Source organism: Larus michahellis, chromosome 8, assembly GCF_964199755.1.
Source record: "Larus michahellis chromosome 8, bLarMic1.1, whole genome shotgun sequence".
In the NCBI taxonomy this organism is placed as follows: Eukaryota; Metazoa; Chordata; class Aves; order Charadriiformes; family Laridae; genus Larus; species Larus michahellis.
The window spans coordinates 1587327-1603414 of NC_133903.1; the positions used below are offsets into that span (position 1 = coordinate 1587327).

General features: G+C 50.6%; 1 protein-coding gene across 1 annotated transcript in view; it reads left to right on the forward strand.

Moving 5' to 3' along the window:
* The first annotated feature begins 12411 nt into the window (after positions 1-12411).
* FAM20C (FAM20C golgi associated secretory pathway kinase) overlaps positions 12412-16088 on the forward strand; it is a 60610-nt gene continuing 56933 nt past the window's right edge. Inside the window, exons 1-2 of the mRNA XM_074597838.1 lie at positions 12412-13065; positions 14971-15143. Coding sequence (XP_074453939.1) covers positions 12545-13065; positions 14971-15143 — 694 coding nt within the window. The 5' untranslated portion in view covers positions 12412-12544. The remainder of the gene's footprint in view (positions 13066-14970; positions 15144-16088) is intronic.

Below are 16088 nucleotides of genomic sequence, written 5' to 3' on the forward strand. Positions count from 1 at the left end.
CTTCTTCGCTCTTCATGCAATTTTTATTTTTCTTGCTGGTTTATTTGTTATGTGCATTGGCACAGAAGCAATCAGATACTGGGAACCTTATTGCATCACTCCACATCTTTAACTAAATACAAATATTAAGTTTAATTTTCACTTTATTACCGCTAGCACTTGACTTACCTCATTTCCGTTTGTAGACTGGAATTCTAAAGTGGACCTTATGGATAAAAGGCAAAAAACCTTTCTGGCCTTACATTATATGAATGTCTTCAATAATTTAAATGTGGGCCTTGCAGAACCTCGTTGGGCAAAGCGTTGACCATCAGTGAGCTGAGCAGGCCCTCTGCTCACATTGGTGTTATGCACAAGGTCTCCACCACGGGCTGAGCAGGACCTCTACTCCCGGTGATGTTGCAATGCCCAAGGGCTTCACCAGCCTTTCAATTCTATCTGTTCAGCCCTCGAACACCAAGCTGCAGATCCACGATCAGAGCTTCTCTTGGCTCCAGCAAGCCATGAGGACAGCCAGCTTTTGCTGCCAGCTCGAGCTGAGGGAACCTGATCCAACTGCAACAGCCTCTTCCTCGTCACTTCAAGGCAAGGAGCTCCAGGGGCACAGCACTGCCTCTGTGGGGATCTCAAGTATTGGGCCATTTTCAGAGTTTTCTGGCTACTTCAGTGCTGGAAGGAGCAACAACTATGCAAAAGGCAGAGAAGTCCAGTCCCCGTGCCCTGACTAACCCTGATAGAAGGGTACGGTCTATATTTGAAGGCAGCTGGAAAGGAGAGGGAGCTGCATACCTTCACGCAGCAAAACGTGAGCGCAGCAGATCTCTGCAGCCACTTACTACAACCCCCTTACGCTCTTGAAACTATTAACTCCAGCAGAAATAGCAGATATGCCATTTGAAGAAGAATCCATGTTTCTATGAGTCACCACATCAGCATTCGTACATACGACAGCCTTGTCTAAGGGGCCCCGGCTGAGGCAGGGGCCGCACGAGCCCTGCGCTAGCCAGCGGTACTTGCGTTTCTGAAATATTTTACAAGACAACAGCTACTGCACAGGCTTGCACCTATTCTGCATGTTTTCCTATGAGAAAGGACAGAAATCAGAGCAGACAGCCATGTACAGAACACTAATCTAAAAGATAATAGGAAAAGCTTTGCAAGGAGAGAATTCAATTCACTTTATAACAAGAAAAACATTCATTTCTCACAGCGACACCCAGAACGGTCAATGCTTGGCTCCTGCAGGCTCAGCTCTGTACACAAGGGTCACGATATTTTGTCAGCAAAGAAAACAAAGGTGCCGAGATGGGCTAGTCAATAATTGACTGAGCCTCGTTACTCACCGCAATCTCTACCTTGTCACCATGTCCCCATCTCAAAGTTTCAGTTAAAACCAGTGAATCGCTTCACTGAAAAAGACTTCTTACCTTGAAAAAAAAAAAATCACCATCACTGACAACAACAACAAAGACTTCCTATCTGGTTTTGTCAAAGGTCACTCAGCAGTTAGGTCCATTTACACTGCGACTTCCATCAGCTGTGAAGAACACAGAACAAAGCACACACTAATATTCACTCCTTTGGTTTCAAAAATTTCCATGGAAACCTTTTTTTTTTTTCCCTCTCCACCTTTTTAAGTTACCTCAATCTTCAAAGAAGCAGAGAAGGAAAAAGCCTGCACTCCAAACCACTTTCGCTTTGCGTGCCTGACGTTGGTGCTTGCAGCCCACCCGAGAGTTATAACCTTGACACATTTCTTGGCGACTGCCCAAAGTTTTTATCTTCCAGCAGAGAAGGTAAGTGAGCAACTGCTTTCACCACTGGATTACAGGCACCGTGCGTGTATCTTATCCCCATCCTCCTTCGAACCTGCCTTCCACCCGAGGACACCGCGCTCTTGCTGTAGGCGCTGTACAAACACAGAATAAAGGATGGGCCCTGCCTCAAAGCATTCCCCCTCTGAAAAGACAGAGCAGATAAATCAAGTTTTATTACTCCAGCCTACACGTGGAAAGCCGCGTTGGTCTCTCTCAACTAAGTGACAACCCCAAAGGCAATTAGGTCTGACTTGCAAGGGAGTCTGTGGCAGTTGTGCTTCCAGCTCAGGTCCCTAAGCTGCCTCAAGCGTTTGAGCCCATCCCTTGAAGAAGCCCAAGACCTGACAAGAAATAAGAGAGCCAGAAAACAAACCTGCCCCCAGCACCCTCACCCACTTTCATACTCATAGATCATCCCTCCCTCGTAACGGCACGGATGCTTTACAAGGGCGACACACATCCTCCCACCTTCCACAGCAAATGCAAAATAACCCCAGCTACTCGCTAGAGTTTACTATTGAACATATCAATAGAACCACCCAAGGAAGTGAGACAGCGTGAAAAACCCTCAGGGAAACAAAGACAAATTTAGAACCAAAAGAGTGGAAGTCACTGACAACAACAAAACGGTTCCAGGAAACCCCATCCTGCCGATGGGGAGGGAGGGAGAGGCACCGAGACCCTCACCACTGCCCTGGGCAAGCCACCAGCGGGGTCCCCACAGCTCCATCGGGGAGAGGCCACGTCAGCCCTGGGGCCACCTCAGCTCAGGCTGGAACGGTTCCGTTCTCATCAAGGGTGTGCAGCAGGGACTGGGCCGGCTGGGATCCGCACGGCCACAGCGGCACCAGGAAAACCACGGGGCAAGCGGCAGTTCATTAGAAAGGAATCTCACACTAAGCCATGAAATTTTTAAAAATACACATATTTGTTAGGGACTAGGAACACAGAGAGGATACATTTTTTAAGTTCAAATTTTCACAAAATTATGTTTTCACTACGACCTACCAAGCAACAATTCATGAGGTGGGAAAGCAGAAGGGCTGCTGGAAGCTCAAGCACCCTTTGTAAGCGCCTGCCTTTCCACGCTTCTCTCCGAGCCTGCGGCGAGATTTGTGGCAAGGCTTGGTTAGACAACAAAAGCATCATCAACTGTTGGGAACAGAGGGATTTAATTTTCTTTAAGTGACAACTATTGTACAGGAATCCTCCACGGTCAAAGTTTTCAGTGTTTTTAATCTCAAATCACCAGAAGTGGATCCGAGATTGGGTCCAAACAGTACTCAGGAAAACACTTTAAGGACAGGGTGCGGGGAAACGAGGAGGTGCAAGGGGGGGGTCTCCCAAGCCCCTCTCTCCTTAGAGAGACCACTGTGCCTTGCACTTCCAGTCACATCGTGCTGTCCTTATGGGCATCAGCAGTCGCATGTCCCCGAGGATGCGACTATGTTTGCAGGGTTTTGTGACTCCGGACCCACCTGAAGTCGCGGCGCTTCAGACCTTCCTATATAGAACATGCTTAAGAGTTTGAGTTCCTTCTGGGGTATGACTTATTCTCCAAAAAAGTGAGACCTAAAATATCATCATTTTCTCTCTCCTGTAGTGCCTTTTATTAATAGATCTCAAAATGCTCTAGGGTATCCTTCCTACCAGATGAGGAAACAGCACTGAAGCAGCCTCCCAGCAGCGCGCAGCCAGGGAGCATCCAAGCTGGGGAGAGCCCTGGTGTCTCCTGGGGGCACAGCCGTTCGCGGCCTCTTAGGTTACACTGCCTAGTTGTAAGATGCTCCCATGAGGGTTTTTTTTATTAGTATTTTAATTCCTATTTCAGGCTGTGGCATGCTTAAAATGTCTTTGTGGTTTGCTCTTACTTCCTCAGGTTTGGTTTTTTTTTTTTAAATTATCTGATTGAAAATTTAGCCAGCCAAGAGGAAAAAAAGCTCAAGTGAAGAAGTCAAAACATCCATACAAATCAAAATTAGAAGGCAACAAAAAAAGAATTCCCAGAAGAGCTTCTTCAGTGTACAATTAAACTGTTCATGTGTGCATCCATTCACGTCTCCACACGCACCCAGTGCTCTGTGCATGACTGCCCACTGCAGCGTGAAGCCTCCTGCGTGCATGTGGGACTCCAGCGTGTTTAAGCATCAGGACACATTTTCTCCAGGCATAAATCATGTAGCTCCATCGATTACAATGAATCTGCAAAGCGATTTTATGTGGAATTTTTAAAGTGTATAAAAAAATGGCTTGCTAAAGATTCATGCACTATTACCTGAACTCAGGAAGTCCACAAGGAATCCCGGTTATTTGATCACAATTCTTTTTAAAGGAATCAGTTATTACAGGAAGATGAAATTACAATAACTCAAGTAGCACATGCTCTTATGTCATGCACATCAAGATAATTTGTTTTGACTTAGTTTAAATAATCACTTTTAGAGAAGAACGCAACCTCCCAACAGCTAATTTTCTTTATGACATCCTACCACTTAAGAAGGCAATTTTTCAGCCCTGTGTAATGTCACTATACGCAAGATTCCTACTCCGCTTGAATGACTAAAGCAAATGCGATCCCTCCACAGGCCAATCCCATGGCTCCAGCGGCAACAATGACAGGGTTTGTTCTTGCATTGCCAGGCGGTTCTTTGTTCCAGCCAATGGAAGAATTGAGCATTGTGGTCCAGATCCTCAGCTGATATAATTAGATGGCATTTCATTGCCATCGAGGCCAGCTGATACCAGCTGAGGAGCTCACCCTTGATCTGCAGCAGCAACAGCTGAGGAGTAATAAACAGGCAGGGAGAAGCCTTCTGTTTCATTGCCTTAATATAATAATGAGTTCTCTGCTCTCAACAGGTTTCTGAAGCAATCCCTGGGCTTCTGGATCACCCAGAATATTGTACCCCAAATTAAAGACTGGAAGACTCAAAGCAAAAGGCTGAAGCTGGAAGCTTTCGCTTCGCGGGATCGGTTGAGGCTGGTGACGCGTTTCCAGGCTGAGCTGCCCTTTGCCCGGCAGTGATGGTGTGACAGTACCAGCCAGCTCTGCTGGTGACAGGGGAAGCCAACCACAGGTCCCGCCTGTCACCACTGCATAGCTCAGGCCCGCAGCTGAGAGACCCCTCCAGTCAACCTTAGCAAAACCTCTACAGGCTGGGCACGCCACCTCTTTGGTTTGGGGGAGGAGATTTGGTCAAAACTGATGCAAAAAATATCACACAGCTAACAAAATCCTGGGGTGGAAGGTAACCAAGACAACTTTGGTTTGCCTTTTTTTTTAAAAACATTATTAACACACCACTTTAAGCAGGTATCACTGATCCTTCATACATCAACAAGAAGCTGACTATGAAGCCAAGCTTATGGAACTGCCTTCTGTTCGGTGCCAAGCGTATTCCTTCGCAATAAAGGTGATTTTCAGAGTGTGGGAGGTTCCCATGCAGTACCCATCAGGTGGCCGGCGAGATCTGTGCTTAAGGCAAAGCAGCAATAAATTGGGTCAGCACATGAATCTTCGCAGAGGGAGGAAAGGGGAGAGCAGGGCACCCCGGGCAGCACCGCCGCAGGGCCAGGCACAGCATGTGGTGCCCTCGGGACTTCTAGCATCAGAGAGCGCTCTCCTCAGAAAGGAAAATCCATTTTTCCATTAGAAGTAACAATAAAAATATTATGTTGATTGAAAGTGTGCAATCAGGCCTGACTTACAGTTTGCCCCGCTGCATTCAGGCTTTCCATCAGAAGGCTGTAAACCGTTATAACAGAAAATAATAGCTGGGTATGTTTACTCACCCAAAACCATGCTTCATTTATTTACCTGAATACATTATCACGTACACTGACCATTGTCACTGCTCAGCGAGGCAAGCAGACAAAAATGGGGAAAATAAACCTCTACACAGATTTCACCAGCAGATAAGCTATTAATTCACGCACAGAACAATGAAGAAATGCCAGGATATACGACAATAACCACTCCTGAATTCTTGATTGTATTATTAAATAAAAGCAAAGGCCCATGCAAAAAAGAGTGCTTAGTGTTAGTTCGCAATATCAAATTAAAAAGCCTGTTAGATCCAAAGCAATCTTGGCTTGTGATTGTAGTAATTCAATGTGAAATTTCCAATAACATTCAAATACTTCCAAGAAAACAGAGAAAAGATGTTTTAATTCAGGGGCCAAAGAACAAAATAGAGTTGATGTAAGGGACTTGATTTCAGTGAAATCATTGAAATGAGCTGTACGCAATAACTTATTAGTGTCAAAATATTCCATTAAGAACTTATTATTCCCGTGTTTACATAATGCTAGCAATTACAGGGGTAACGCTGGTCCAACACACAGCACAGCAGAAATTAAAAGCTGTTGGCCACGTACTGGAATTCCATATGAAGACAGAGTTTAGATAAGGAGAAATATTTACATTTTTCTTACTGAGCTCAAGACCTTGGAAAGTAAAATAATAAACAACTAACTTCTGAAACTACCCAAATCAGGCATTATTACAGAGACCCCACGGCTCTCTGCACACCAGTTCCGCGGTTAAAAGCTTGTGCTAAGAAAGAGCTGAACGACAGTCAGCAGTTACCAACATTTTTCTTTTCCCATCAACCCCACATCTTGAAGGCAAGTGTTCGAATCCCAGCTGGTTGGACACGTATCCCCATTTCCACCCATTCCTTACTGGGGGTGGGCCACACACAGCCCAGGTCCCAGCACAAGAGCTCTCCTGCACCAGGCTCACGCTGCCCAGAGTCAGCGAGGGGTTGTCCTGGGAGGCTGCACCAGCCTCGGCAGCCCTTAGATCTGGTCCTGCAGCCTGCCTGCCCTGCCTGCTCCCGATTTTGTACCCGCTGCCCAATTTCCAGGCTATCCTGACCTGCAGCTCCTGATTTATCTCACTGGCTTCGGACACCTACAATCTGTGGCTTCCTGACCACAAGCCACCTCAGCCCTCCCAACCCAGCAGATATTCAGGCTTCCCACCTCCAGCCGGCCCAAGCCCCAGGCTCCCTGCCAGCCCATGGGGCCACCAACAGGAATGCAAACGCAAGAACGTCACTTACTCTGTGGTCCCAAACAGATGATTAAAGAGGCAGGAGCAGCCCCTTCACTCACACTCAAGGCACAGCAGCTCCAAAACAAGAGCGGGGGTGCATTCTTGCACCTATTCATGGGAAAAATCAATGGGAAAGCGGGGAGGCTGGCATCCTCCTTGTGCGGAGACATGCTAGAGATGGAGCCCACACAGGAGGGGGAAGCTAAACCTGTCTTGGCTTCATTCCCTTGTTTCACCCATCAGCACAGCTTAGAGGCACAGAGGGGCTGTAAGATACTGCTGGTGCTGATCACTAACAGACAGAATCCAGGATGGAGGAAGAAAGGCTCAGGAAACAGAGAATTACACATTGCCCCTTCGTCCAAAGCAAAGCCGCAAGCTCGCTCTCTGCTAGCGTTTGCCACGGAGACAGTGCATCTTATTTCACAGATGACCACATCGATGGTCAAAGGCATTTGTAGATACCGAAGTTGAGAAGCAAAGAATTATCTGATGTTATTTTCCTTTAAAGCTTGTTTTACTGCATTGAATAAGAAGACAAAAGAAAACCCTGATTCAAGTAACAGCATCTGCTCATCCCTGCTGGGAAAGGCTGAAGCCTGAAAGATATCAGGCAATTTAAGGAAAAACATACCTGCAGACTGTCAACAGGAACAGAGAACTTCACACTGAAGGCAGCCCAAATTAACCAGTTTGTAAGATATTTCCCAAGACTTTGAGGGGGCTGGGACCAGAGCTGAGAGACATCCTCTGCTCCATGCAAGAACAGCACCAGCCCAAGTGACACAGAGCGGGTAGAAGGGAGGATCCCAGCAGGAGCTGCCCACATCTGGGTTACCATCACTCTTCATCCTAAATCACAGGAGGATGAGGGGTACTTGAGAACAGTGCATTGAAGGACCCCATGGGTCTTTTTTTTTTTTTTTTTTCAATCAGACTTGCTAAAAGCAGGTGTTACTGCTTATTTAGGAAACCGGGGTGAGGGACTTGCCCTTGGTGGGCACCTCAAAGCAGTTAGCTGCAGGCCAGTAGAGCCCTAACTCCACATCATCACAGCAGGTTCTCCAGCTAGGGACATGTGCTGTTTCAACACCTTGACTTCGCTAGCATACAGGTGCTCTTTGCACTACAGAAAAGCTCCCCTAAAGTAGCAAGTATAATCTTTCAAACGTGAGACGCCTCTGTACTTGGCGCTGGTGAGGCCTCACCTCGAGTGCTGTGTCCAGTTCTGGGCCCCTCTGCACAAGAGGGACATTGAGGTGCTGGAGCGTGTCCAGAGCAGAGCTACCAGGCTGGCGAGGGGTCTGGAGACCAGGGCATACGAGGAGAGGCTGAGGGAGCTGGGCATGTTTAGCTTGGAGAAGAGGAGGCTGAGGGGAGACCTCATTACCCTCCACAACTCCCTGAAAGGAGGGTGCAGAGAGGTGGGTGTTGGCCTCTTCTCCCAAGTGAATAATGGCAGGACCAGAGGAAATGGTCTGAAGCTGCAGCAGGGGAGGTTTAGATTAGATATTAGGAAGAATGACTTTACTGACAGAGTGGTCAGGCACTGGACCAGCCTGCCCAGGGAGGGGGCTGAGTCACCATCCCTAGAGGTGTTTAAGAAACGTCTAGATTTGGCACTTCAGGGCATGCTCTGAAGGGCAGAGACTGGAGGTTGTTTGGTTGGACTCAACTGAGAACCAAAATGAGAGAACCAAATCTCTCTGATGAGAGAGAGATGAGATGGTTTGGGGGAGAACCAAAAAATGCTGATGAGCATGAGAGAACCAAAAAATGAGAACTGATGAGAACCAAAAAAATGCAGTTTCAAGGAACCAGTTACTTCTTCATGCTACTGCTATTTCACCTTTTGAAAGCCATGCAGTTCATTACATTTAGTTGCTTACGTTACATTTCAAAGCTAATCCCACTTTCATTAGGTAACTCTTGCAGGTACAGCACGTTTGACACAATGTTCTGTCACTGTAGTAGTAGGTGTATTCAAACAACTTTAAGTTAAAGAACACATTTAAGTAGCTTTCAACTGCCTCACCATCATAGCCATTAAGGCTCACCCCCTTGTAGCTTTCAGCTTTAGCAGGTCAGACACCAAGAAAAAACCAACCCTGTAGCTACAAGCTGTAAGCTACAAACCCGGTTGTGGCACACTAAACCAGGTAATGCCTCATCTTACCTACCCTCACATGCAGTGCTACAAGCAGCTCACTTGGAACCCCTTAAAAAAGCCACAGCAAAGGGAACAGAAGTGACACCCCCAGAACTGTGTACCCCACACTCACCCCTCCTGGAGCACCAGCTTCAACCGCTCTCCCGCTTCAGCCACTCCCTGGGGCACAGACTCCAGCTCCCACCTGCCTCCTTTTGTCTCCTCGGCCTTGATGGCTAATCCAGCCCAGCTGATGCCCCGAGAGGCAGCGCCAGAAGCTCAGCAGGGGAAAGGCTGCAGCCACAGGCAGGCAATAAAAAAGGCATCCAGACCCAAACAGATAGTCTTCCGCGTGCCATTGGTGCTCCACCCTGTCCCATACCATCTCCCCTTCCAGCAGTGGTGGGTTCCCCAGCTGAACCAAAACTGCAAGGCTCTTCCTGATGGACCTAAAATGCCAACTTGCTAAACTAGGTTAAATTAAGCTAAAGTTTATCTCACTGCACAGAGAGAGAGTTTACTTATGAACCGAACTCAATTTCCCAAGCAGAACCACACAGACCTGCTGTTGAGCAGTGGTGGGAGGCAATGGCAGATGAGGAGCCGGAGCTCCTGTCCTTGCAGCCAGCTGACCAGACATCCTTTGACTGAGCTGATCTTGCTGAAAAAGCAGAAAGAGATGGAAAGCCTGGCTCCATAGCACAATGTTTTGCTATGACTAAGTACCCCTGAACTTGAAGGATCCAGGGTGATACAATGGCTTCCATGGGAATCAAAGTGCTGCATCTACAGTGAGCTGTACCTCTGGACCCTGGCACTAAGAGGTCCCCCGAGGGCGGCAAGTCTTGTTCCTCCATAAATGTGCAGAGCAGTCCATAGGATCATGGCCCTGTCAGCTATTTTTCTTCATCAATCTTTTTTTCCCATTGGAAAAGCAGTGACCTCCCTTGTACAAAACGTGGTGACACTGTAAGAGGGCATGGACGTGCTTCAGGGGAGTGCAGAGCACATGGCCCTGCAGAAGCGCCCAGCAAAGGAACAGCGCCGGGTGGAACCTAGGGGAAAAAGTACTTTTTTGGGGAAGCAAATACTTTAATGTTGCTTAATCCAGGGAAAAATGGGACAGCACCATCACCATTGAGATAAGTCCGTGGAAAGGTGGTGGTGGTGGTGGTAGGCAGAACCACTGAATTATAGAATCCCCGGTTGGAAGGGAGCTCAAGGATCAGCTGGTCCAACCTTTCCTGGCAAAAGCACGGTCTGGACAAGACGGCCCAGCACCCTGTCCAGCCAAATCTTAAAAGTGTCCAGTGCTGGGGAATCCACCACTTCCCTGGGGAGATTATTCCAATGGCTGATTGTTCTCACTATGAAAATTTTTCCTCTTGTGTCCAATAGGAATCTCCCCAGGAGTAACTTGTACCCATCACCCCTCGTCTTTTCTGTGTGACTCCTTGTAAAAAGGGAGTTTCCATCTTCTTTGTAGCCACCCTTTAAATACTGGAATGTGGTGATAAGGTCTCCCCGAAGCCTTCTTTTCTCAAGGCTGAACAAACGCGGTTCTCTCAGCCTTTCCTCATATGGCAGCCTTCCCTGGCCTTGGACCACCTCAGCACGTTGCCCGTCCTGCTTCTGCTGCAAGCCCCGCTCCAGGGCTGCCTGAGCCCCGCTGAGGACCAGGGACCCCCTGCCCAGAGACAAAATCAGCAGCCCAGAGCATCCCTGCCTCATCGCCTGAAGACCACTGGGGTGGCTTGTCCCTTCCTCCAGACTGCCCTCAACCTTAGACCCCGGCCCCCGGACCACCAGCTGCATTAGCCATTAGGCCACCCTGCCGCAGAGCCACCTGCGCAGCCAAGGGCAGCAGAAGGGAGGGCAGATTACCCCCCAGCACACTCCCGGATTATCACAGCCCACAGGATCTCGGATTAAAACCAAAGCCTGTTCCTCAGGAGGAAGCGGAGCACACAGCTCTCTCTCCTGACCTTGCTCCAGCTGGGGGACGAGGGGCAGCCGGTGGCCAGTGGCCAGCTGCTTCCCGGCCAGGCACACCAATGACAGGGCAGAATCGCTGCTCCCAGCCTGGCACACCGACCGCGCTCAGGCGTTGCAACGCTATTAGCGCAGATTCCCCTCTCCACTGCCACTTTATTATTTTTTTGTTTTTTTTTTTCCTTTTTTTATTTTGCAAACCTTTGTGGAACAGACGCCCTCTCCTTGCCCCAGTTGGAGCTGCAGTAGAATGAAAAGGGGGGTGGGAAGGAGGGAGGGAGGAGAGGAGGGGAAAAAAAAAACGCTTTTGGTTGAGGTTTTCCTGTTACTATCACTGTAGCGTTTATTTAGCCAATCTCCTAACTATGACGTGAGGAAGGCAGGAATCATGGCTCGCTCATAATATTTAACACACCCACTGAAAGCTGGAGCTGCAGAGCTACTAGTCCAACCAGTCTCCCGAATTCAGCGTAGCTGAAAGAGGTTTTCACTCTGCACCTGCCAAAGATCTCTCCCCCCCTCCCCTGCTCTCCCCCCTCTCTCCTCCTTCCTCTCTCCCTCTAAAAGGCAGATCTGTAAGACCCAGCAGAGATCAAAGACGGGACCTCTTTGCTAAAAAGAACCTCTACTGATTTATATTAGTTTCTTTCCTCTAATCCTTCTCCCCCCCCCCCTTTTTTTTTCTGTGCCATATTTAACCTTTATGTTGCAGTTGTGCCATCAGACAGTTTTGCAGCCAAAAAAACCCCAAGCCAAGCCAAAGCGAAAGCCCAGCTCGGATACAGCAGCCACCCAGACTTGATCTCAGTTGAACGTATTAATCTCCCGCAAGCACTGGACGCGATGGATGAAGAAACTGCAACCGCTCTAAGAAAATGATTTTCCAGCCCATGTTCTCGAGCGGCCTGAGAGAAGAGAGGGAGCGCGAGCGGGCGCGGAGCTTCTGCTGCATCACTGCCCAGACCCGAAGGAAGGGAGTCAGCGTTTCCAGCACAGCCAAATATTGTGGATGATTTTTTTTCTTCTGTCGCCTTTCCGTACAGGTTTTCCTAATATTATTCTCTCCCCCCCCCTCCCGTATTTTTTTGTGCTTTTTTGGTTTTTAATTTTATTTAATCAGAGCTTGCCTCTGATGCCGGTTTCTCTTCAAGAACCCTCTTCCCCTGTTTGTTGTGATCCCTGCAATACAACCGGGGAGAAGCCGTGAGCAGATGGCTTTATACGCTGCCGTGCCGCTGGCGTTGTTTTCCTACTGATTTTAAAGGCTCGGTCCGGTGCTCTTTTTGTTGGTTTTTTTTTCCCCCTTTTTTTTTTTAATTTATTTTTTTCCCTCCCCCTCCTGAGTTCTTGATGGTACTGAGGCATGAGGACCTATTGTTTCTAGCCCGTGTGTTTCTCGGCGCCTATGGAGATAACTTTACGGACTTGACCGCCCGCTGCCCGCCGCGGAGGCAGAGCGCCGAGCCCCCGGGGGGGGGCAGCCAGACCCCCGCCCGCCCCCTCCCCCGCTGACCGCCCGCCCCGGCCATGAAAATGCTGCTGGTCCGCAAGTTCCGGGTGCTCATCCTGATGGTCTTCCTCGTCGCCTGCACCATGCACATCATGATCGACCTGCTGCCGCGGCTGGAGCGGCGGGGGCCGCCCGCCCCCCGCCCGGGCTGCTCCTGCCCGCCGCCCGCCGCCGCGCCGCCGCGCTCGGCGCCGCGCTGGCCGGGCAAGCACACCCTGCGCATCCTGCAGGACTTCAGCGCCGAGCCGGCCTCCAACCTCTCCTCCCAGTCGCGGGAGGCGGCGGAGCGGGCGGCGGGCGGCGGCGGCGGCGGCGGGGGGGACGGCGGCGGCGGGGGGGCGGCGGCGGGGCGGGGGAGGCGGCTGATCGCCCCCGGGCCACCGCGCCCGCCGCCCCCCGCCGCCGCCGCCCCGCTGGCCGCCCTCTTCCAGCACCCGCTCTACCGCGCCGCGCGGCCACCGCTGGCCGACGGCGACCGGCTCTTCAATGTCAACAGCGACATCAGGTTCAACCCCCGGGCGGCCGAGCAGCCCGAGTGGTGAGTGACGGGGGGGACGCGGGGACACGGCCCGGGGTGGCCCCGGCGGCGGGGGGAGCCGGGGACCCGGCCCGATGTGGCGCCGGTGGCGGGGGGGACACGGGGGCTCGGTGTGGCCCCGGTGTGGGACACGCGGGGACCCGGCCCGGTGTGGCTCCGGTGGGGGAGGCCCGGGGACTCGGACCGGTAGTGGGGACCCGGCCCGGTGTGGCCCTGGGGGGGGACACGGGAAACGGGGACCCGTCGTGGTGTGGCCCCCGGGGAGCGTTGGGGGGGTGGAAACGTGGCACCCCGGGTCGCTGCCTTCCGTCTTCCGTCTGGTAATGTGGGTTTCCCCCCGGGAACGGGTGTCACGGCTGGCTTGGGGCTGGCAGAGGGTGAAACCCAGCGATTGGGTGTCACCGGGGAGAAGAGGAATCGGGGACACAGGTCTGGCTGGTTGTGTTCCTTCAAAAAAAATTCAAAAAAGGCCATGAAATACAGAATAAGCACAGGAGGGCGAGAAGGCCAGAGTCCTGAGGGCAAATGTCCCCTCTCTGGCCGCAGCCAGAGGCGGGTGCCACCAGAAGAGGGGTGCCAGAGGTGGCCAGCGCAGGGCGAGCCCCCCGCGCTCCCAGCCCACCGCAGGGCGCAGGGACTGAGCGGGCACCCAGTTAGGCGTTAACTTCCCTCAAAAGCAGGGTCTGGTGTCCCAGGGGCGTTCATCCCCACAGGGATTTCTGCCGTCGGGATCTGTGCTGGGCTGCATTTGGCACCCTCAATTAATCCCTGCACCCTCGCACCTCTGCGGCCATCGGAGCAGCAGTCGCCCCTGCGAATCCTCTGCCCTCGCGGCTTGTACGAAATGCTGAGAAATTGCACTGCCTGAAAAATCAAAAGGCTTGTCTAATCCAACAGCACCCTCTTCCCAACACTGACACTGTGATGTTTAAACAGCTGCACTGTACCGAGCAAGGGCTCTGTCGAGCCGCAGAGCTGCCAGCGTGATCTAAACCTCTAGAAAGAGGGGATAAATATTCCTGATTTCCGCCCCTCGAGCATGTGAATTTTCCAGGCCCCTTCCATCTAACAGTCAGAACTGTTGAGTGAAATAACCTGAAAAAGTTCTAGTTTCTCTGAGAGGAAAAAAAAAAAAAAAAGAAAAAAAAGGAGTCACAAATGTGTGGACATGTGGAGGTGACTAAAAGCACGGAGGACTTTGGGATCGAAGATCTGTGATAGCGTATTCAGTAGGTGAAGAGTGAAATCACCACCGATGCCCACAGTGCAGCTGCCTCTTGTAGGTATTTTCCTGAGTGGCTGCAGCCAAAGTTCACCGAACTAACATGAAATTTAGCAGTTAAACGTCATTTTAACAATTTTTCTCTTATCCTACTGCTAGAGAAAAGGCAAACCCACCCAGAGCGAGTCTTCAGCAGCCAGTTCAGTGTGACCCATGTTCTTCTCATCCTCTCGATTTAAACCCGAGAGTGGGACATTTGGCACAGGGGACAGGGGACCGCTGGGCTCCCAGCCCCAGGACCCCATAGATGAAGGTGCAGGGTGATGCTGTCCCTTGGGTCAAAGATGTGTGCGACATAATTCAGCCTAAAAACCACACAAAGCATGCAGCTGGTGGTTCTGCTCTGTAAGGGCCCCTGCTGACACTCGCAGATGTCACGCTGAGTTTGGCTCCCGACTTCCAGGGGCTTTAAATCCAGCGTGACGAGTGGAGGGGGGAATGCGGCTCCCCTGGGCCCAGGTGGGCGCCGGGACAAGTGGGAACTTCTCCCTCCTCGGTCCTGCCTCTCCACGGTGTCACATTCCGAAGCCCCTCTGTCTTGATGCCTGTTACAAACTGCGCCATTATTTCCTTCCCCTCATTTTTGGGTTTTGTTGTGTTCTTTTTTTTTTCTTTCGTTATAGGCAAAATGAAGATAATGAAGAATTTTTGCCAACTGGAGAGACCTCCATAGACTCCTATCCAAACTGGTTAAAATTCCACATTGGCATTAATCGGTACGAGCTGTACTCCAGACATAATCCTGCAATTGAGGCTTTACTACAAGACCTGGTCACCCAAAAGATAACCAGTGTTGGTATGTTTGGATATATCTCATTTTTTATGATTATTTGCCCATTTTTCAGGATCTCATTGCTGTTTGATTATTAATGAATATTTTGCATGGCTTCTCCCTTGTGTGCCTACAACATTGCTTCCCAACTTCCGCACTCGTTTTCCCTGTTAAAGAGATATTGCCGGCTCTGTATTACCTGAATAATTGAAAAGTCTGCCAGCAAGGCAAGCTCCAGTCATTTTGGAGATATTTTAGTCATGGTCAGGCTGAAAGTGCCCTATTTGGTTCTTTAAAATAAATACTATAATTAAAAAAAAGGATGGCAAAAAGCAGATAGCATCTTGCTCGAGCTGGATTTGTGTTAGTGGCTGATGATTATTTAAAGGCAGTGCCGGGCTCTGCGGAGCTGCAGCTCCCGGTGTTGCGCAGGGAGCCCCGGGCAGAGCGCGGCTCCCGCTGTTCCGCTTGGGAATCCTCCGTAGGATGCGCCGTCTTGGCCTGTGGCTGTGCTTAAACAAGGTGACACAGTTTGGGGCTTTTCCCCAGGGCCATTTGATGGCAACGTGTGTCTCCTTGAATTTATCTGCGCAGGGGAAAAAACCCACAACCCCTGGGGAAAGCCCTGGGAGTCTGAGCCAATGCACCGCGGGGTCTCAGAGCCCGGGAGCTGCAGCACAGCCAGCTGATTCTGCCGGCCGCACAGAAAATGGAGTTATTTGCGCTGACCACACACTTGCTAAGGTGGTTTCCGAGGGCTGGAGTAGCCGGAGCTGTGTACAAGTGCCGATGGTGTGCTGGCACCGCAGGATGAGCTCAGCAGGGTTTTAACCCCGCGAGGCAAAAATTCCTCTGGCTTCAGCAGGAAACGGGCTGCGGGAACAGCACGAGCAGCCCCGAGGTTCCCGTTGTCCGTCGTGTGAATCACAGCGGCTGCTGAGCAGGAATGAGGAGAGTGGGGCTTTCCTC